Source organism: Passer montanus, unplaced genomic scaffold (assembly GCF_014805655.1).
Source record: "Passer montanus isolate IOZ18808 unplaced genomic scaffold, ASM1480565v1 scaffold21, whole genome shotgun sequence".
NCBI classification, from domain to species: Eukaryota; Metazoa; Chordata; class Aves; order Passeriformes; family Passeridae; genus Passer; species Passer montanus.
The window spans coordinates 3,632,802-3,655,305 of record NW_024366703.1 but is presented as its reverse complement, the minus strand read 5'-3'; the positions used below and the strand labels follow the sequence as shown (position 1 = coordinate 3,655,305).

At 39.6% G+C, this 22,504-nt stretch overlaps 1 protein-coding gene across 1 annotated transcript; it reads left to right on the top strand.

The window, feature by feature from the left end:
* Nucleotides 1–635: 635 nt before the first annotated feature.
* SLC35G1 (solute carrier family 35 member G1) lies at nucleotides 636–12,674 on the top strand. The gene is made up of 4 exons (XM_039709050.1): nucleotides 636–746; nucleotides 921–1,572; nucleotides 5,374–5,554; nucleotides 6,056–12,674. The coding sequence occupies exons 1-4, from the start codon at nucleotides 636–638 to the stop codon at nucleotides 6,813–6,815; spliced, it is 1,704 nt and encodes a 567-aa protein (XP_039564984.1). The 3' UTR covers nucleotides 6,816–12,674.
* The last annotated feature ends 9,830 nt before the right edge of the window (nucleotides 12,675–22,504 follow it).

Here is a 22,504-nt window from a genome sequence, read left to right as displayed (position 1 = left end):
AATTTGTGAAACAATTCTGGTCATATTAATCAACTGCTGGCTCCAAGATAATGAAATACTTACAGCCTCTGGTGGGTTAGCATGGACTATAAAATGTGCTAAATTAGAGACACCAAGAGCTTGAAATAGCTTTTATGAGGTAGCTTGAGGGAAAACTTAAAATCGTTTATAGGAAATAGCTTTTATCTACCATTTGGCATTCATTTTGCTAAAGCTGTAGATTACATTCCCCTTTGTTAAGAATAAAGAAATAAACAGAGCCTAATTTATGCAGCTAAGAGATTAATGTGAGCATAAATCTTTCCTTTTAATAGAAATTCCTCCCATTTTAATTATTGATAACAGTTCAACTTGCTCAAAAGGGGGAAAAAATAGCATTTTAAATTTATTCTGCTTCTTTTACTATGCACTTTTTCATGGGTGAGGAAAAAGGACTACTCCTGTTTTTCTCTCTACCCTTCCCTATTCGCCTACCCAAATGCATTGGCGGCATTATTTTCTTAGGGAAAACATACGAGGAGGTGGCTACACTTCTGTACCGTACTAACAATCCTGGCTGAATCGCCCACCAGGCTCCCATGTCCATCCTGCCCCGAGCGTGCAGGCGGAGCAGGCAGCAGCTCTGGCAGGGAGCGATGCGCTGCCCTGCTCGCCCACACAGCAACGCCGACGGGCGCACCGGGGCCAGCCCGGCTCTGCGCGGGGCGCGGAGCTCGGTGCAGCGGAATTCCCCGCGTGGCAGCCAGGCCAGGCCAGGCTGCGGTCGGGGCAGTGCCCCGGGGCCGTGCGCGGGCCCATGAGCCCGGCCGGGCTGAGCTGAGAGCGGTCAGTGCCGCGGGCACACACAGCGGGGCTTTCACTTCGGGCGCGCCAATGACGCAACAACGCCCCTAAAATAACTTGGCGTCACCTTTCCCCAGTGTTTTATCTCTTCTGCTCGGAAACAGCCGCGGCCTGCACGGCCCCCTCCGCTCTCCGGCGGGGTCAGAGCTCCCCCTCCCGAGGCACCACGGCCTCGCTGCGCCCCGGCACCGCTCCCGCTGCCCTCGCCGGGTCTCTCTCCGGGGGACGCCAGGAAGGAAGCGGCGAGGCGCTGCCTCCTGTCCCGGCAGGGGCGCTCCGCCGTCGCCGGGCTCGCAGGCAGGTACCCGCCGCGGGAGGGCCGGGCCGCCCGGCCGGTTCCAGGCGGGGCCTGGCAGGGGGTGGCGGAGCCGGGACCCGGTGTAGCCTCCCCCGCGGGTGCTCGGCGCTGCGGGCGGGCGGAGGGAAGGCGGCGGGCGGCGCAGGGCGGCCGCACCGCATGCGCAGGAGGGCAGGTGTCGCCGGCAGCCGAGGAGCCGCCGGGAGCATCGTGGCAGCTCCGCGTCCTCATGGTGCTGTCTCAGGGCGGAGAGGGCGACGCTGCCCCGGCAGCGGGCGGGCAGGAGCCGGAGGTGCCGCCGGGCCGGGAGGACGGGCCGGGCGCGGTGCAGCCGTGCCCGGCGCCCGGCGTCGAGGCGGCGGGTGCCGAGGAGCGCCGCGCTTGTGGCTGCTGCTCGGGCATGTCCTGGCCGTTCTGCTGCGAGGCACCGGGTGAGGAGGGGGAGTCCGGCAGGCGGGGCAGGGGGGCAGCGCGTCCCGGCTGGGCTGCCCGCTCTCGGGGTGACATTGCCGGGCCGCGGGGGATGAAGAAGTGCCCGAGGGCATCGGGCCGTCCGCACGTGGCGGCGGGCGGGGAGCGGGCTCGGGCGGCTGCAGAGGGCGCCCGCCCCGCCGGCGGCTGAGCCGCCTCGTCGCTTCCGAGCCGTCCCCGGCGGCTCGCACCTGGTGCCCGCGGGTCACCTGCGAGCAGATTCGGCCTCGCCCTCTTCCTCGCGCTCCTCTTGACCGGACAAGCGGGGCCCGGCGGAGGATTCAGCGGGCCGGCAGGCACGAGCTGCTCCGTGCCCCTGTGCCCTGTGCCGGGCGCGGCTCGGGCCGGGTGCCTGGTGCCCCCCGGCCCTCAGCGGGCAGAGCGCGGACACCGCTCACCCCCGGGGCCGGCCGGCTCTGTCGCCTTTGTGAGAATCTCGGGAGCGATTATTCCTCGGGAAAAGAGTACTTCCTGTTTTTAAAGTTTTTAAAGAGTTGACAGGTTTGGGTAAATAGAGGTACCTTCTGCTTGTGTGGACTTTTAGCACTGTAAATGCGTTTGAGAGCGCGCTTTAGTTAGTCCACGCACTTGGGACTGCGACTTCCTGATAAAGCCACAAATTGATAAAGCCACAAACGTATTGGGAAATATGGAACATGTAGATTTAAAGTGGAGTTCTTCTAAAACATAAATGCCATCTTAAAATAATTTCTGAAGTTATCTGGAGTACTTTTTTTTGAAACGACTTCACTGAAAATGTGTTTGTCATTAAAATGACTGTAATTGGCTTTCCAGCAGAAAATAGATTTGTGGGTGAGCTGTGGAGAGGCCAGAGTCCTTCATCAGTGAAGTTGACATTAGTGTCACTTCTAAAGCAAAGCTTGGGGCAAAACACCCAGTGTTTGAATTTCTGAAAAACTTTCATTAATTAACCAGAAAGAGTACTTCTGTTTTGGGTTGTCTGTCTCACAAAATTTTAGACTGAGTTGATGACTGAAGACTATGAATCACTCCTAGATCTTGTCTGCATGACCATGATTAGTTCCAATGCAGGCTGTTGTGCTCCTGGCACTTTACAGAAGTCAAAGAGAGCTCTTCTGCTTTTTATAATGTGGGGAATCTTCTGCCTTTCCTGAAGTTCTGGGAGAATCATCTTCTCGCTGTCTGTCTTTCCCCCAGCCAGTACTCTTCTGCCTCTCCTGCTGTTCCTGAGATGCTTGTATGTGAGGAGTGGAGGGGGGGGTTTTATTGCATGCGTTTTGCAAGTATAAAAACTGTATGGAACAAAGTACAGCATTAAAAATGCAATTAGAATTTACAACTAAAACAGGTCACAGTGGGAGGCATTTAGCTATGACTTAAAACAGGAGTGGAAGATTGTTTGAAAGCGTGTGGAGATGGCCAGGAAATAAAACTGGAAAAGTAAATCTGTAGCCACTCAAAAAAGAGGACTTGGGTACTGCTTGAAATCTTTTGATTTTCAGGCTGCTACATTCTTTGAACAAAGCACGAGTGCTTGACTGTTTTGATGGTGTCAGGCTGGTATTTTGAGGCTTAATGTTTTGTGGGGTGGAAATGTTATCTTAACGTAACTTCTCCCTAAAACTTACTTTGAAATAAGTACTCCTTAGAACTGCAGTTCTTGTTTTTGGTGGAAGAACTTGGACCATTCTGTTTTTAAAAGGAAATAAAACACTTTCTTATTACACTGAGTACATGCTTTGGCAATTCAAGATGTTGATGGTTTAAATTCTAGTATTACAAGATTCTGAAGATTCTGTTTTTGATAGGCTTGGTCTATTGGGTAGCTTACAGAAATTAGTTCCTTCTGATTTTTGTTTGTCCCTTGCAATCCAAAGTTTGATTCTGGGTATAAGATCTTTTCAGTGTATTTTGCTTTAATTTGATTGGTTTTCCATTTCAACGCTTCCTTTATTTAGGTTGGCTTCATTCTGTAATAGAGAAGCTATCATGCCTGAGATAAAAGTTAATAGTTCTGTTTGTGCTGTGTTCATCCATAAGCCAGCCTGGGTTTGGATTTCCCATTTCAGTTATAAGCCAGTCTGGTTCCCCTTGTTTCAATATCAGAGACTGTTAATTTTGTAGTTCTGTTATGTGACTGTGTGGATTAAGGCATTACATAGTTCATGAACATTTTTTAAATCCACTTTGTTTCATAGTTGGTAGGTGTCCTGGTCCAGTGTTGGTTTGTGGTAGTTTTTATAGTCACTTTTATGCAAGAGGCTGTTGCTAAACAGAAATATTTCAAATAGAAGCTGTAACTCTCAGTTGCAATGTGGCAGGATTCCTTGAGAAGCAAACCTTTTGCCTACTTCAGGTTGTGGTTGCTGTTGTAAAGCCTGGGTCCCTAGGACTGTCAGCCTGTAGTCTCCCCTTCTAGGCAGTAAGATCCAGTTTCTCACCCTTGAGTGCTGATCTCAAGGAGGATCAAAATGGTTTGTGACAAGTTTTGTTAATTTAAAAAACCCCAAAACTCTCAAAACCATACTTCGTTGCTAAGCAACTTGCAGCGGTACTCAGCTGATGATGTTTTAGAGGATCTGTAAGGCTCACAGGCTGCCACACTAGTGTGAGATGAGGCACCCTTTTATCATAACACTGCCTCTGGGACATGGAGTTCTGGCTCCTATCTTTAGAGGGAGTCACAGAAGAAAAGGTCACTCCCAATGTTTTATGCAGGTAGAGAAAAAGAAAGAGATAGTGAGGTGACATCCCACTTAAATTTTTAGATGGGCTCGATTTTCCTTGGTGTTCACCTCCAGGTTCAGTGGAAATACTGTTGCTTTTATGCAGCAAAGCAATAACAAAAAAGGCTGATTTCTTTGGAGATTGCTGCTACTGACTTTAATACAGCTCTCAGTTGCACAGTTCTCCCTCTTCTTGCTTGTTTTTTTTTTAATTAGTTTAATGTAGAGAAAATGAGTGGAATGAGGAAGAGTGTGTTGTTGAAGAGAGCCTGAGGCAATGAGGAAACTTTAATAGAAACATTAGACTTGGGAAACTTTCTGGAAGGGGAAGTCTGATAAATAAGAATAAACTAAGATCTTCATGGAATTACGATAGATATCAGGCCTTTGATGTTCTAACATTAGTTACTTAAATTTATTCTGCTTAAAAATCTGTATTTGATGCCTATTTGAAGAAAATATTTGGATTCTTACAGCAAGATAAAAATGTTATTGGTCTAGGTCAGATTTAGGGTGATTTAGCTGCAAAATAAACATGAGGTATAACAAAAATGAAGTTCTGTACATAGGTTTTTTATTGTGTATTTGTGAGAAAGGAAATTAAATTTTTGCTTAGGAACCTTTGTTAACTAAGCAGCTGATTCCCAAGATAATACTTTCAGAATCTGACCATGGACTTTGTAGCCAGTTACATTTATTGGTTCCTGGGCAGAATTGTGACTGGTCCCTGTAGTAAATCACCCGTGCTAGCCTGATACCTGCAAGAAGTTAAATCTACTAACTCATGTAGAACTGCAACGTTTTGTATCCCAGGTGTTAGAGTTCATCTCTTACACCCTGTTTTAAGAAAAAAAGAAGACCCATGATGGTCAGTGGAAAGTATTTTCATAATAGGTTTGGTAAATACACATAATATTTGCATTTGTTTCTTTGGTTCCCCTGTTCTCCATCACAAAAATCACTACTGATCCGTGGAGCACTGCAGTCTGCAGAGCTGCCTGATCAGAGAAGTCTTCTAATAGATCCTTATTAACTGTAGTTTATCTTTTGCAGGGGCCAAGAAGAAAGCTAGGTGCCCAGGACTTGGTCTGTTTTATACCATGCTGTCTGCCTTCCTTTTCTCAGTGGCCTCCTTGTTTATTAAAAAAATAGAAGATATCCATTCAGTGGAAGTGAGTGCATTTCGATGTGTTTTCCAAATGGCATTTGTCATTCCTGGTTTAATATACTACAAGTAAGTGTAAAAAAAGTTTAAAATTCAAGTTATTTCTTAAAACTAGATCTAGAATTATCACTCAAATATGATTGCAATGTAACGTTATTTTAGTTTGCACTTCAGTTGCATAACTGCATTATTTTAGATTAGTTGGTTGTTTCTTAATACAATTCAGAAAACTGAAAATCTTTGACTCCCTGAATGGTAGAGGCTTCTACTAAGATTATTGTATCAAATGCTTTGATTTCCACAAAATCTCTTAAAAAAACAGTTGGTAATTTGTAGATACCCTTGGGTTATTTTGCAAGTGAAAAATTAATCACTAGAAGAACAGGTTCTGGACTCTGAATGTGATTGGGGGTCATGAAGGAAATAAAATGGTCTGTGATCAGATAGTTAAGAATATTTGGGTATGAAACTCCCTTGTCTAGAAAGGTGTGTACCATACTTAAATATGTTTGGATGTTAGTCATGAAATAAGCGAGACAGTGACATTAATGTGACATTTCTGTTTTTCAGAACAGGGTTTTTGGGACCAAAAGGCAAAAGAATTTTTCTTTTCTTACGAGGATTCCTTGGCTCTCTTGCAATGGTTCTTCTCTACTACGCTTACCAAGTCATGCCACTAGCTGATGCCACTGTTATAACTTTTACCAGTCCTGTTTTTACGTCATTGTTGGCATGGATCTTTCTCAAAGAGAAATACACCCTTTGGGATGTTCTGTTTACTCTCTTTGCAGTCGCTGGAGTGATTCTTATTGCCAGACCACCATTTCTGTTTGGCTCACGTGTTACAGGGATTGCAGGAAGTTACTCAGATCACGTTAAAGGAACTGTAGCAGCGATTGTAAGCACCTTTTCTGCAGCTTCAACTATTGTTATACTAAGGAAGGTGGGAAAGTCTGTGCATTATTTTTTGTCAATTTGGTATTATGCAGTCATTGGATTAATTGGATGTGTTATAGCATTGTTTATTTTGAATGAATGGCGTTTACCACATTGTGGTAAAGATAGGGTTTTTCTAATATTAATAGGCTTGTTAGGGTTGGGGGGTCAGGTATTTCTCACAAAAGCATTACAGATAGAGAAAGCTGGACCTGTATCAATAATGAGAACAATGGATGTGGTGTTTGCTTTTATTTTACAAGTTCTTTTTCTCAATCATCTGCCAACTTGGTGGACTGTGGGTGGTGCCCTTTGTGTAGTAGCCAGTAGTTCTGGAACTGTCATTCGTAAGTGGAGACACAGTGTGAAAAAAGCTAAACAGAGGGGACTCTAACAGTATAGACACCAATTCACTACACAAATAAGCAATCTTGAAAGACATATAAATATTATATTTATTTTTATTTATTTAAATATCCCATGTACCAAATTGTAGTACCAAATTATATCCAGTAAAATAAGTTGATATTTTTTTAACCAAGATTGAAGATGTTCTAGCAACTCATGAGGTATATACTTTCCTTTCTTATATTTAGGTATGCTAATATGGGCACTAGAAAGATACTTCAAAGATGTTGCTTCCTTTCAAAAGTGTACAATATTTATTTTTATAAAGTTCCTGACTCTCCACTTAGGCTCTGTTTTTTCAGAGCAGTGGAAATAAGTCTCCCAGACTTAATAATATTCTGTGCTGGATTACCACAGGGATTGCAGTACAAAAGTTAGAAGGGAATGAAGAGTTGATAATCCTTAAACAACCAGCTTTTATAGAACAGATAAAGGTTGTACTTCTGTAAGCTTTCTAATTATTATTTTGCACATGCAGATGCCAAATGCAGATTTAATTTGGATTCTAAAAAAACAAAAGTGATTTAATTTTTCCAGGTAATATCAAGAGAAAATTAACTTGTGAAAATTACCTATCAGCTTTTCTTTTTTAAAAAAAAAGTGTTTTAAGTGTTTGTACTTGCTTCACAGACATAGTGAAACAACCTAATCACCTTTTTTTTTTTTCAAAAGTAGTTTTCCCTGTAAACATGTCTTTAGTTGCTGCAGTCTCAGTGATGAGAGACAACAGTTAATTCTGCACCACACATAAATTAGCCCTTTCTTCTGGAATGGACTGCTGTGCTGTAGCCGCACTTTTCTTTATTCTATGCAAAAGATTATATTTTTAGGTATTTAATATAGGTTATATTTAATGCTTCTTATGACCCTTTTTAGATCCTTTTATACAAATGTTCTTTATGAGACCAAGTTTGAGTCTCCTTTGCCTTCATAAACTTAGAAGAATTTACGTTAAAGCTTTTGCCTGTTTCCTAAGAATGTACAAGAGTGCAATGTAATTGCAGCTTCACAGAAAATGCAGGTTGGCCAAGGTCATACAGAGATTCTACAGAAGAGGTTTGAGGAAAGCTTGGTGGAAGGGTGACACTATGCACACACATCACATTCAGGCATCCACACTGCATCAGACAGTCCTAGTGGGCAACTTCAGTCCCACTTTTCATGCTGCCCCTTTTAAGTCTGTGTTTATCACTTCTTTTACACATCTTCTCACTTTTGTAGGCTTTATCTTGAATGCACCAAATGCTTTATCTTGAATGCAACAAATATGAAAGAAAAATAGTTTTATTACTGATCTTGGTGTCCTTCACATTTCAGAAGGACTAAACGTTTAGTATCAGGAAGTGGAATTTTCCCAATTTGAAACTTTTGGGTCTTGTCTCAGTAAAGTGTAAATTTTAATTGGAATCTTTATTTGGTCCTTCGTATCTTGAGGAGGTTTTCAGTTACTTACTCAGCCTAGTGTTTTTCTAAAAGAGAATGCTGTGTTCTATACACTTGTTAGATGTTTTTTTTCTAAATCACTAAAAGTGGTGGACATTTTCTTTGATTTGTAGATGTCTGGTCATATGTCTTTTCCTTTGCCAATAAGCATTGCATCCTGTCAGGGCAGATCCAGGGACTTCAATCCCAAAGGCATGGAATGCAAATAGTACTTTAGGGTCAGAGTATCATAATATACTGAGTCAGAAAGGGCCTGTCAGAATCATTGAGTCCCACTCCTGGCCCTGCACAGGACACCCCAAGAGTTACACTATATACCTGAGACCATTGTCCAAACGTTCCTTGAATCAGACAGGCTTGGGGCTGTGACTGCTTCCCTGGGGACCTTTTCCAGTCCCCAGATATCCTCTGGGTGAAGAAACTCTTCCTAATATCCAGCCTAAACCTCTCCTGACTCAGCTTCAGGGCATTTACTTGAGTTCTGTCACTGACTACAGGGAAAAGAGATCAGCACCTGCCCCTCCACTTCCCTTTATGAGGAAGTTGAAGACCTCAGTGAGGTGTCCCCTCAGTTTCTTCTTCTCCAGGATGAACAGACCAAGTGACCTTAGCAACTCCTCATAAGTCTTCCCCTGCAGACCCTTCTCCATCTTCATGGCCCTCCATTAAGCTCTCTGAGAGCTTTATGTCTTTCTTACCTTATGGCACCCAAAGCTGCCCCCAGCACTCAGTGCAGAGCAGAGCGGGACAATCCCCTCCCTCGCCCAGCTGGCCATGCTGTGCCCGCTGTCCCCCAGGACACCTTGGCCCTCCTGGCTGCCAGGAGGTGGGTCAGCACTGCTGACTCTTGCTCACCTTTTCATCCACCAGGCCCCCCAGACCCCTTTCTGTGGTGCTGCTCTCCAGCCTCTCCTTTTCCAGTCTGTCTGTTGCCACACCCCAGGTGCAGAATCTGTCACTTGACCTTGTTAAACTTCATATGTTTGGTGATTGCCCAGCCCTCTAATTTATTGAGGTATCTGCAGGGCTTCCCTGCATTTGAGGGAGCCAACAGCTCCTCCCAATTTAGTGTCATCAGCAAATCTGATATTCCTTGGAGTTCTGCATGCAAGTCATTAATGAAGATGTTGAAGAGAACTGGGCTGAGCTGGAGCCCATTAGAGACTGGACACCTGATGTCACCCCATTGTCTGTAACTCTGTGCCTGACCAGTGAGCCAGTTGCTCACCCATCGTGTAACACAGTTATCCAGCTGTGTGCTGGACATTTTGTCCAGAAGGATGCTGTGACGGTATCAAAAGCTCTGCTGAAGTCCAAAAAGATTATGTGTGCTGTGCTGGCTTTCCTAGACTGACTGGATGGGCTACCCTTTAGTAGAAGGAAATCAGGTTTGACAATCAAGACTTGCCATTCATGAAGCTCTGCTGGCTGGGACCAATGACTGAATTGTCCTCCAGGTGTTTTTCATTACCTCACAGAAAAACCTTTTCCATGTATCTGGATATGAGGAGCTGTCTTTGTCCAAGTTTCTGTAGTTAAAACCTGCACCCTGAATCTGAATGTGTTTATGGACATGAGAAGATTCCACTTGAGTTGTAGAATCAGTTCCTGCTTACAGCTGACTGTTCTCCGCTTTTCCTGAACACTGAAGCTCAGCTACTGCTGACAAGGTCAGGAAACTGCTTTATTATCTCTTAAAAGCCTCACATAATAAAATTCCAGTTTGGCACCCTTTTTTGCTTAAATACTTGAAACTGTGAACTGGGATTGTTTTTTCTGCTGCTTAACCATCACTGCCTTTGAGAGCAGCTTTCAGGGGAGGGAAGGAAAACAGACTGCATTTTTTACTGCTTCACTTCATGTGTAATATGCAGGTGTTTGAATTGCCACTTAAAAAGGTGTGGTTCCAAAGTTGTTCAGATTGATGCCAACTTGGATTGTCAGCTAGTCCTGCTCTCTCCCCTTGGCTCAATGCTTATGTGGTTATGTGATGGGCTACCCCAGGGAGCTGATCCAGGACATATCTTCTTAGTAAGGTTGTTGGAGAGGGCAAAACTGGAGTAGCCTAGACTTGATGACAGTATAAAAACATTAGGAACTAGAATTTGGTAGTGGTTTAAATTACATCATATGAATGCTGCCTTGTCAGTACAGAAGAAAGATTATGTGGACGCTTGCATTAAAAAGCATCTGTGTGATTTCCATCAATCTTGTTTACACTTAGTAGAGAAGAACAGTTTACGGAAGAAAGGATTGTTTTCTAGCCCTTAACACATAAGTAAATGTAGAAAATATGCTGCATGACCAGAAAACAACATCTAGGTATAGTGGTTTGTAATTTTTGTCTCAAGTTATAGCAGAAACTCTTTTAATATATTCTTGTGCCAAAACCCCCAGATGATTGGTTTTTTTCTTTGTTGAAACATACAGGGTTTCCGTATGGCTTCATCTGTTTATTTCCTCTTGCTGTTCTTAAACCTTGCTAAATATTTAAGTTGTTAAAATAATAATCTAAACCAGATCCTGTGTTGGAGGGTGTGTGGTTTGGAATGTTGTTTTGATTTTGATTGATCTTTTAGGGAACTATTTAACTGGAATGGGAATGAAGGACTTAACTAGGGCTTCTCTATCCATAAAGCATGACAAGCTAGTTTCTGTAATTGGTTTTTTTAGATGATGTTGGGAATGAAAGACATTTAAGCTTTAAGTTCTTCAACCACCTCAATTTTAAAGTTTTTCTTCCTCTCAAATATAGGCTCAAAGCCTAAATATTAGTTGCAAGCCTTAAAAATAATGAAACTACAACAGTGTGGATACCATGAAATGCTGGGGTTTTTAAATTGAAAATATTTCTTAAAATTTCTGTTGGTATTGTAAAACTTCTTCAAAAATTAAGTTTGAGGATCTGAAATGAAACTGGCTGAGCCTTGATTCTTTTACATTTTGATTTTCTTATCTTTTTAATACAGCAAATTTCTCAGGGTCAAAAGTTATTTTTCTGAGCTTTGAGTCAGAAATATATTCATGTTCATTGTCTATAATGTCCTGCTGTGATCTTTACTTTATAAATATGGTATTCTAATAGCAACTCCTTCCCATGTAATATGATGGAATATTGTTGTATTGCAATTGCTTTGTTGTAATGTTAAGTTTCTCTTGAATTTCAACATATTCATTCAATGTTCTGATTTCAGTGGATTCTGAATAGAAGGAGTAATAATTAATTACTGGTTATTTTGCACAGAAACATAGGGATAAAAAGATTTAGTTGTTACTTATGCATCATAAATTTGGTTCATTTTTTCTTCACTATGCAAGACACTGTAATTGCTGGTGGTCTTCAGTGAGACTTTGTAGCCTTAATGCCTTATGTACCCAACTCTTCTTTAGAAAGCTGATGGCTTTGTACTGTGCAGCAGCCAATTTCTTTCAGGTTCAGTTGGTTGTTTAAAGTATGCTCTAAAAGCCCTTTAAATAAGTCTACACCGAGAATTTGACAAGCTCATTGTGTAGACAAGGGTGATCTATATAATTAAAATGGATTTCCAGCCTCTGTCTAACACCAGGCATGAAATACCCTCAACATAACAGCATTGGTGATATTACTAGTTAAATGTGTAATTTTTATTCTGAAAACAGATTCCCAATTCCAAAACGTGGTGCAAGATGGCTCTTCCCGGAATTAGTAATGATGAAATGGATCATACTTCCCTTGATCATAACTTAAAAAATAACAACTACTCCCATGGTATTTTCTCTTCCTTGAGCTTTTGTTTAAGAGCTGTCTGTTGGAGAGTTTATTTCTAGGGAGGCAGCCTCTTTTGAAGTTATTTCCTTGCTAACTAGCAGTAGTTACCCAGGAAGAGTCTGATTTTTAGTTCTGTAACTTACCATGATTACCATGGAGGCTCATCTGTGGCATCAGCCACACAAGGGTAATAAAAACATTGTCTCTGCATGGATTCAGTGTTGGCAGTGCTGACAGCAGATGTGATCACTGACCTCAGCAGGACATTGCAGCTACCAGCAGAATGTTTTTGGGGTCATAACTGCCTGTATATCCAAAGAAAAGTTGTGGCTTTATGTTCCTGCAGATGCAGGTGACTTCAGGGGGGAACACACATAGAGTTCTATGGTGATAACTTCTGTATATCAGAATGAGTAATTTCCTATGTTATGTGAATTACTGTTTGAAAAAAAGGGGGGAAAATACCCTCAGCATTAATTAAAGGATTTTTGCTATGTCCTATATATTGTTAAATATATGTTGAATTATATGTTTTGTAGAAGTTACTGGCTTTGTTATGTAGTAGTATATTTTTATAGACAATTCTTATATGAAATGTTAAGAATATTTTCATAAGAGATTTATATTCCTCATTGCTAATAAAAGTATTCTGAATAATTAATCTCTGGTTTTGCATTGATTAGTGGAATATAACTGAATGCATTGATTGTAAAACTTAGTGAAAGAACTGTTAATCAAACAGTCCCTGGTATACATGAACGTAGGCCTCAAATTCTGCTAATATCATGCTGTATCACTTTTTATGCCTTGCAACAAGCTAATGAAAAAATAAAGCTTCATCAACTTCCACACATTAATTTCTTAACTGGAAACACTGTAGCATTGACAGATCAGTAAAGTTACATTTTCCTGTGTCCAAGTGGTAGTCTGTTTCTGTGAATTTTTTTGTTCTATTACTATACATCATGATGGGAATTCAATTCTTGTCCCACTTGTTACAAGTTGATTCACCCTTGTGCTTCCCATTATCTAGTGTGTTAATAATTAATTTGTCACCAAAGAGGGAAAAAAATTTGTATTTGCTAAGCATTACAGAAAGATTGCCAGTTTTTATTGTCCTTACAGCAGTGCTGCTTCCTACAGTGTTGTCAGTTCTTATAAGAGCAGAAGATATCAGAAGTGAACTTCTCAAGCTTGTGCTCGAGAGCTTTGAGAGGAAGTGACAGATGTTTTTTCTGGGTGTAACTTAGAGAGGGAAAATAGAGGAGGGACTATGAGTTACATCGTGGGGAGTTGCTGGCAGCACTGGCCTCTCCATCCAGCATCCTCCTCACTTTGTATGCTCAAAAATTAACTCGTTGTGGAACAAATTGTCACTGGTTGTTTCACAGGCTTAAAGTAAAGGAAAAGCAAGGTACTTCCAAGAGGTCTAACTGTGCCAGGCATAGGCAAGGGAAGATTATTTGTGAAAGAAACTTTGCCACTTTCTCTTGGCAGTTCTGTGTGTTCTTTGGAACAATTAATAGAAATTTAAGCTTTGAGGGAAGGCGGCGGGGGAAAGAATTTTTCGGTGACTATTAAAATCTTTATTTAGAAATTATTAGTGACACAGCATAAGAGACAAAGGTTATTACTAGATGATAAAACTCTTGAGACAAAAGTACGCAATTATGCTATTCGCACACACAAAAAAAACCGCCCAAAATCAGACAAACAAAACAAACAAACAAAAAATGCCCAAAAAAACCTAAATGAAAAGCGATCAAAGGATCTCAAATTAAAAAGCATTCCCATTATTGGAAAATAAACTTCAGTAAAGTTGCAAAATAATTAAGAGCACTGTACTTTATTGATTTGATAAAGTGTTCTTGCAGTCCTGAGCACAGGAGGTAGTGCATGAGATAAAATATGCAGATGAACCCTTCAAATAGGTTTCAGTTGATTGTTCAATTGGCTTTTATGGAACTGTATTTTCTGACACTACTGAATATAGTTCATACATTACCCTGTCAAGGAGCAGTGAACTCCAGAAAGAATAAAAAAACTGATTTGTCAGCTGAGTTTACATGGTGAGCAAAGGGAAAAATATTTGAGTTCTTGCAATGCTGGAGTGAAGTGTTTTTGGGGTCTGTATGAGAGAGGTGGAAAGAAAACTTGTGTTTCCTGGCCAGCGAGTTCATTTTCCCTCTGTAATGTGACTGTTCTGTCGGCAGGTGGGGCTGTCTTTCTTAATTTATTCCTTAGTGTGTAAGATTAAATCCTTTTAAAAATCCAAATCCACAGATCTAGACATTAAAAGTTTCAGTACAATGACGTGTAAATATTAAATTTAAGTGGGATTCAAAATGCTATTGAAGCATTTTACTGACTACAGAATACTGCCCAGCAGACCCTTGATTAATCTCTTAAACTCTTTTCTCTGATGTTTTAAACTGTATTCTGCACCCCCCCCAGAGCAAGAGATTCCAGAGGGTGCTGGACGACTTTGGCAAGGCTCTGTAAAATTCTAGGGAGCAGGGAGAGAGGGTTTGCTCCCTTCATGTGAACATCAGTGGTTGGCAGGGAGCCTGTAATAAGACTGGACATCTTATCAGTAATGAGGCTTCTGGGTATGATACAGTCTGGATATGTAGCATGTGTCCTAAACATTCTTATTTTATTTTTAAAAAAAGCGTTGGGGGGGGGGAGAGAGATAACAAGTACATTCTTACTGTTAAATTCTTTGTGGCAAGTTGTGGTGGGCTAGGATGAATTTAGGCTACTGGATCTAAGGTTGCACAGAAACAGAGCACATATGCTGTCTGAGCAGTTGACCTTATTGCTCTCTGTTTTTCTCCTGTTTGGCTGGAGTATTTAAAAAATATTTCTGTTCCATTCTTAATTTTTGTTTTTGGGCTGGGGTGAGACCCCTGCATAGTTCTTGAGCAGGTTCTTGGTGCAGATGCTGAGGCAGGGAGACCTTTTACATCATCTAGTACCTCATCCCCAGGCCCTACTGCCAAATATTTCCAGTGCTGGGGTTTCCCAGTAACTGTTGCTCTGGTCACCACAGCACAGGGCTATGGACAGGGGCAGGTGTGCTGGAAGAGCCTCTTCAGGCACAGCAGCTGATTAAATTAGGAAGTTGTGCAAGCTTTTGAGCATAGATGCACCGTACTGTGCCTGAAGCCTGGTAGAGTTGGGAAAGGTTGTGCCAACTTAAATTAAAGGCAGAAAGGGTTAGAAAGGAAGGAGGTGACATGGCTAAGTACTACAGTGAGCTAGAAAAAATACTTGTCAAGATGTTTTCCATTGGAAGGTTGGCTGGAGTATTTTTTGCTGGTGTTAACTGGCACTGTTAGGTGTTGTTCTACTTCATAGGAAGTACTGAGCAGTTTTTGGGAAGCTGAGTAATTTTAGAGAAGAGAAAAACCTTTTTAATATTATTTGGAAAGGCTATGTGGCAAATGCATTTTATTTTATAAAAATACAGTGCACTGTGAATCAGATATTAATATTTACTTTCTTGTTTTCCCATTAGTACTTTATTACATAAAACAAATATTCCTTTTTTATTACCATAAAATTGTTCAGTCACTAATAAGTTTTGATCAGGAAGTGAAGGAAAAGCTGTTTGCTTTTGAAAAGTAAACCTGATTCTTTTTTTTTTTTTGCTTTGCCAGAATTATTTCATGTCAATCCATGCCTTGTAAAAGATGTGTGTTGAATTTCTTCATTAAACATCATCTTTATGTAATATGAACAAGACCCTGTGTTCTGCTGTTTGTAGTAATGTATGCAGAGAGTCCATATGAAAACACTTAGCTGATGTTCTTTATTCTTGCCATGTGACAAAACATTTTTTTCATTATTAAAAATGGAGAGTGATAACAAAATACTGCAGTCTGAAATCTCTCATGGGAGGACTGCAAGACAGCCTTTTCTTCCCCAGAAGCCTCGTTTGCTTATGTGATTTATCTCCCTTTTCTGCTTTACCTGCCAGAACCATGTAGCTGTATTTCCTTTACACTTTGTTACTTCTTAATTTGTACAAACGGTGGCTAATTTGTATTTCTGATGTTACCAGCACAGTTATGAGTTTTTTAAAGGAAGAAAGGTGTGAAATACACACACACACATATATTAAGACAAGCTAGAAACTTTACAGATTAACCATGTTTTTTGCATCAACAAGACTTGTAAATTTTAATTACAATGTCTGTCATAAATCATCTTGATGCAGCTTTACAGAACAGCCTCTTGTATCTCCTGCTCTCTTGGGAGGGGGAAGGAAGGGGGAGAAAAGGGAAAGGAAAAGTCTGGGGGAAAATCTTTGTTCTCTCACTGGCAAGTTCTCTGTAGCAAAGCTGTCCCACTGAAGCCTGGCTGTGTGATTGGGCACAGATTTAAGGAAGAGAAGGAACAGTTTGTTCTCTGCTGATTATATAAGAATACCCTTGACAGCATGTTGCTTGCTTCAGATTACAGCCTGTATCCCATGATTAGCATGGAAAAAAATAGGAAAACTAGAGTGATACCCACATTTCAATTTCATTACTATGCCTTTTTTTAATCCTGGAAACCTTGGGCTTAAGGTGATGGACACTACTTTATTTTAGCCTGTAGCTCTCTAGGTGTCAGTTTTGATCAAGCAACTGAAATAATACTCTTTTCCTCAAGAAAAATATATTTGCCAGTTTGATTCTGCTGTTTAAAATTTTCTGGGGGATTCTGGTCTTTCTAAATTCACTGATGCCCACAGATATTTTTGTAGCATGTTTTTCTAATTTGTCTTTTGTCTCCTTGGATATTTAGAACTTCATTTTAGGATTGAAAGCACTTTTGCAGTCTTTACAGATCTTTTTTTTGTGACAAGACAGATTTCCTCTTTCGTATGCACAGCTGGAAGTATGTTCCAGGTAGATAATTAATTAAAAAAAAACATTATTCACATTTTATTTCTTCCATTTAAATGTTTTTAAAGCATTAGGAACTTCTGGACAGAAACATGAAAGGTTACATTGAACTTTTTAAAACTGCAGCCTACATCTTTTTCTCTGGGGCTTAGTGGACATGTTTAGGCCCCCAAATTTTTATATAGATCATTACATGCTCCCATACAATTTGCTATAAAGAACAGCAGCCACGTTCAGTTGTGCTCACACTGTCATCTCCCAGAGGTGGAATCACTGGGAGCTGTCATGGTTGTACTCTCAGGGGACAGGCATATTGGGTGTGCAGTGAGGGTGCTCAGAAAAGGGAATGCAGCCCTACAGATCAGTCAGGACTGCAAAACTCTAACCCTGCATATGGTGAAGATTCATGTGGTTTTCATTCAAGGAGGTCACCTTATGTCCAAACGCTGCCATCGATGGACAGTTCACTGGAAAGCTGATCACAGTTACAATGCACTGGCAACTGAGAAACTTGAAACCAGCAGATATCAACACTGTACTGTCTTCAGAAATCCTAGAAATTTGTTTTGGACAAATATTTTATGAAGATGTTTCCACACCAGTCCCACTCAAAACAATTTTGTTTTTTAGCAGCAGTTTTGCTGTCACAATCTTCTTGGTAACTTTTCTCCACATGATTGTAGGTCATTGGTTTAAAATCTGGTGGTGCTTATGTATAGTTTCATTATTTACTTTTGTCCTTTAAGTCTCAATTTTGTTTTTATGACTTTCGTGATAATTTCAGGTGCACTTTTATTGGTATGTTATCACACTTCGAAGAATTTTTGACTAGGTTGTCTGGGATTTTCAGTATTAAATGCCTCATAACCACATGTATTTATTTTCTTAACCTTAGCATATATATGACACCAAATTGTAATTAGTGACTCTGTTAAACTGTACCAACATGTCTATAAAACACAGCATATGGATATCTTGATGAAAGGAAATTGGGAGATGCTGCTTTTATAAACCTGAAAGCTGCAGAGCAGATGTGGAAGGAATTACTGCAAAGAATCTCAACTGGCATATAAAACAGGAGCTGAAGTTTATTTTGGTTTTATTATAAAAGAAAAAACATTTTACTAAAGCTCTGTTGTATTTAGGTTACATAAAATTGTGTTGTTCAGGACTAGCTGTGAAACTGACGTGACAATGGAACAAGGCAATTTTTTCTCCTTTAAATATTTAGTACTAGGACTTTACAAGTGGATTGTAAAATACGTATTTTTAGAATTTACAGTGAATTTAATAATGTTCCTTTTTGGAGGAAAATACTGTAATAGATATTGCAAAGTTAATATCCTTTTTTTAAATTTCATGAGCAAAGAACAAAATAGTGATTACCCTTTTTTCAGTCTGATTGTCTGGCTTCTTCCATGGAAAGTCCTGGTCATAAATGCTCATTTCTGAAGAACTATTAACCACAAGCATTCCCATGCTCTCAAGTTTTCAACACCTAATCAGTCAGCCTGACTTTGTAGAAAACACTAGATTGTTATTTACTTACCTATTACAGATTTCAGCAAAGCACTGATGTGCTTACCAGGCTAAAACATGGGTACTGTTACAGCACTAAAAGATTTTCCTCACTTTAGTTTCCTTTTCCATTTTTCTGTTAATGTAATGCTGCATTGAAACTGCAGTGAGTTATACTACACAGTGAAAACACTACAAGATTTTGAGTTATGCTTTTTTCATACAGGGTACTTGGAATTACCCAACATAAAGTACCTTAACACTAAGACGAGAAAAATACTAACATACTGGGTAATTACATGTTTTCTAATATGATTGCTCATTGTGTTGACACCCATATTTTTCAGCTATTAAAAGAAAACCAGTTAAAATATTTTATGGCTTTAAATTTGTTTAGGTTGGTTACCTAAACAAATTATTGTGTTGGTTCTTGAATTTGGTCAAATGTGTGCTATGGCAGGTTGCCAGTAAAGGAACTGAATGGGGCTAATATTAAATTAAACTGTAGACTGATTGTTGTTTAGACATGAACATTACAGACAATATAGATTTTATAACTTATTACATGAATAACTCATTGTCTTTACTGCTTGTTTAAAGGGATGACAGCATGAACAAGTCAGGCAATTTGTTGCTTTGCACATGAAAGGAATCTGTGAGTGCAGTGATAATTCAGTGTTCAAACTAAAGGCACAATCATGAGGCAATAGAAGAACTACTTTTTGCTGAAGCTCCCTTGAAAATGTCAGTCAGGACAAACAAACCTAGAAATAGTGTTCAACACAACTAATCAGGTGAACTTCAACAGTTAATGGCATTAAATAAATACATGTATAGATTAGGTAATTTAGGCTTTATTGTTGGGATGCTCAGGACAATACCCCATTCTTATTGGACCATGTAATTTTATGCAAGAAACAACACACTTTATAAATGTATTAAGGATGTTATTGTGTATTTGAGGAACTTTAAGACTATATGAGGAAAGTAATAAAGCAGGCTTCTCAACACATTTTCAACATGACTGTATAATTTGATGTGGAATGAAAGTGCTAGTTACTTGCCACTTTAAAATTACTAATATTTATGTCTATTATTGACCCCCAAATTCTCATAGATTAGTCAATTAAGAGCTATGTATTTTCTATCTTCTTGTTTTTGTTTTGTTTTGGATATTTATGTCTATTATTGACCCCCAAATTCTCATAGATTAGTCAATTAATAGCTATGTATTTTCTATCTACTTGTTTTTGTTTTGGTTTGGTTTCTTTTCTTGTTTTTGTTTTTGTTTTTGTTTTGGGAGAATAAGCAGAAAATTATGGTATAGTATTCAATTTTATAAAAATTTATTAACTTTATTCAATTACTGCTATTAATACCTTGACTTCCATTGTCGCTGAAATGTAATATGAAATAAACAAGAGTTATCACCCCAATGGTTTGAGGACCTGTATTTTAACATAGTCTCTAACTTTAAAAAACATCATAAAATAATGGCATACTAAAAACATAGCTAAGTTATACAATGGGAATACAGTTAAGGCATAAAAGGCTTTCTTTGATCTACATCAGGAGCTCTTCATTGAAATATGAAATTTCTCAGGCTAAAACTTATATAGCCAAAAAATTATAAAACAATTATATACAGTTAAGGCATAAAAGGCTTTCTTTGATCTACATCAGGAGCTACTTCACTGAAATATGAAATTTCTCACGCTAAAACTTGTATAGCCAAAATTGATAAAACCATATTTACAATTAATTATCCTTAGGAGAATGTTCTCAGAAAAGTGCATGAACTTTTTTCAAGTTTACTATTAAACCTTTTGTATCTTTTCCAAAGACTAACTGGGGGATGACTTTATTAATTATTTGAAAGTCACACAGCTGATGACAATTCCAAAGCTCATTGTTTCAGCTTTTTTAAACTGTTTTTTAAAAATCTAGTTAAATTTTTTCCCCCTAATTGAAATGTCAGAAAGTCTTTAAGTAAGTTCATTAGACTTTCAGAATTTCCTCTATGGTCATAACAGTCAGGCAAAACTGACCTCACATCACATAAAGTAACATTAAGTTTGGAATATAGTTACAAAGCTTTTGGAACATTTGTAGAATATAAGACTTCGTAAGAAACCTCCAGTCCAGAGTTAATAATATAAAAACAATTTCTGAAATTCAAGTAGTTTGTCTTATTTATTATTTATTTATTTATTATTTTGATCAGTATAGAAGTCATACTGGTTGGGATTATTTATTTAACAATCACAAACAGCCTCAGAATAGGTCTTTTAGTAAAATAATTGTCTTAAGTGAAACTGCCTTTCTGTAAGAACTGTTTTCATGGGGCAGAATCCCTTTATGACTGAAGCAGGGTTGTGCTTTACAGAGAGCTGAGATGTCCTGACAGAGCAGTCGCCACCCTGCCTCCATGGGCTGTACTTCTGCAGAATGATAATTGGTTTCTTGGAAGCAAGGAATTAATTGCAGATAAAGCCTGTGTGTTTCTTCACAACAAAACTGCCTATCCATTAGTAAATCAATGAAAATTTTGCTGTACTGAAACCAAAGTGCAGCTAAGAAAACATTCTCAGTCCTTACTTTCATGTGTTTCTAATTTTCTTTTAGAATTTCTGTTTGCATTTGTGCAAGTGTGCGTGCTTTTCTTTAGTCCTAGCTGAAGGGTGAGTTTTGGAGCAAAGCCCAAGGAAAAACCTTTTGGCTATTTTTAAAAAAATTAAAAGCATATTTTAAGTGTTTTATGTAATTTGTTAAATAAATTGTTTGAAAATATTGCTATATAATACCACTATTGAAAACAAAATATTCCTTTATACATTATACTGCAGGGTTTAGGCAAGTGATTCAGAGTGCAGAAAAAAAAGCCAGGTATTCTTGAGTACTGATGCTACCACTGTATGTTTTTTTCTGATGGGAAAATTGCCCAAGTAAACTCACATTGCTTTAGTTTCCCCAGCTGTATAATGTGAATAATACTTACCATCCTACAGGAATGTGTGGAATTTAATATTTATGCATCACTTTGAAGTTCATCTCTAAATCAATTCTGTAACCCCAACTCCAAAATGCATGGTTGGTAGAAGACAGTGAGACCCACCAATATTTTCTGGAAGGACTGTATTTTTCTCTACCTATAAATACTGTGTTTGAGCTGGATGTGTTGTCTTTCTATATCATCAAGCCTGATGGAGCAATTGGGTATAATGTGATGACTAACAGAGTTCTCATGAGAACAGGGTAGACACTGATGTGCAATGAGAGAGAAAAACTGAAGCATTCTCAAGGCACTCTCTGCTTGGCTGAGAATGTTAAAAAGAAACCATGACCCGTGAGTTAAATCCAGCAAAAAAATACTTTCTTCATCTGTATAACATCGAGGTTGCCAGGCAGCTCAAAATTCACTTCTGCAAAGCTCAGATGTGGGAGTCCCCCAGAAAAAGTGGAATTCTGGCTGCCTGCAGAGTTCGCCCACCTTGGGAACAAGTCTGAAGAAAGGAAGGTGAGTTTTTTTAGGTGAGTTTTTTTGAGAGGAGTCCCTTCCATTGTATGTACAACCAGGGAGAAATGTCCTGGCTGACAATCCTCACAGCAGATTTCCAACTTGTCACCAAGGAAATGAGCTTCTTCCCAAGTAGGTCTGCTTGCAGCAACTTTATTACATCTATCTAGACACCATTAATTCTTTATAGTCAAATTTTCTCAACCTGCAACGCTTGATAGCAGGGATGCAATTTCTGTACTGCTAATTGTATAAATACATTCTAGGAAAAGAGCAGTCCTGCAGCTTTTTGATACTCGTAATTACTTCTTTCCTACAGTTCCAGAGAAGCAAATGCCATCCTGGAGAAAATGAGCATCTAATTACTTTGTAGAGAGCACCTCTCACTGTTGTATCTGAAGTGTAGCTTTCACAGTGTTCAAAAATCTTACTGTTATTAAATAATTATCCAGTATCCTGATGAAATGAGAAGTCTTCAATTTACAGGTGAGGAGCTGGATCTCAAGAATAAAATCCTTAATACAACAAATGGCTCGAGCTTGTTATTGATCCCC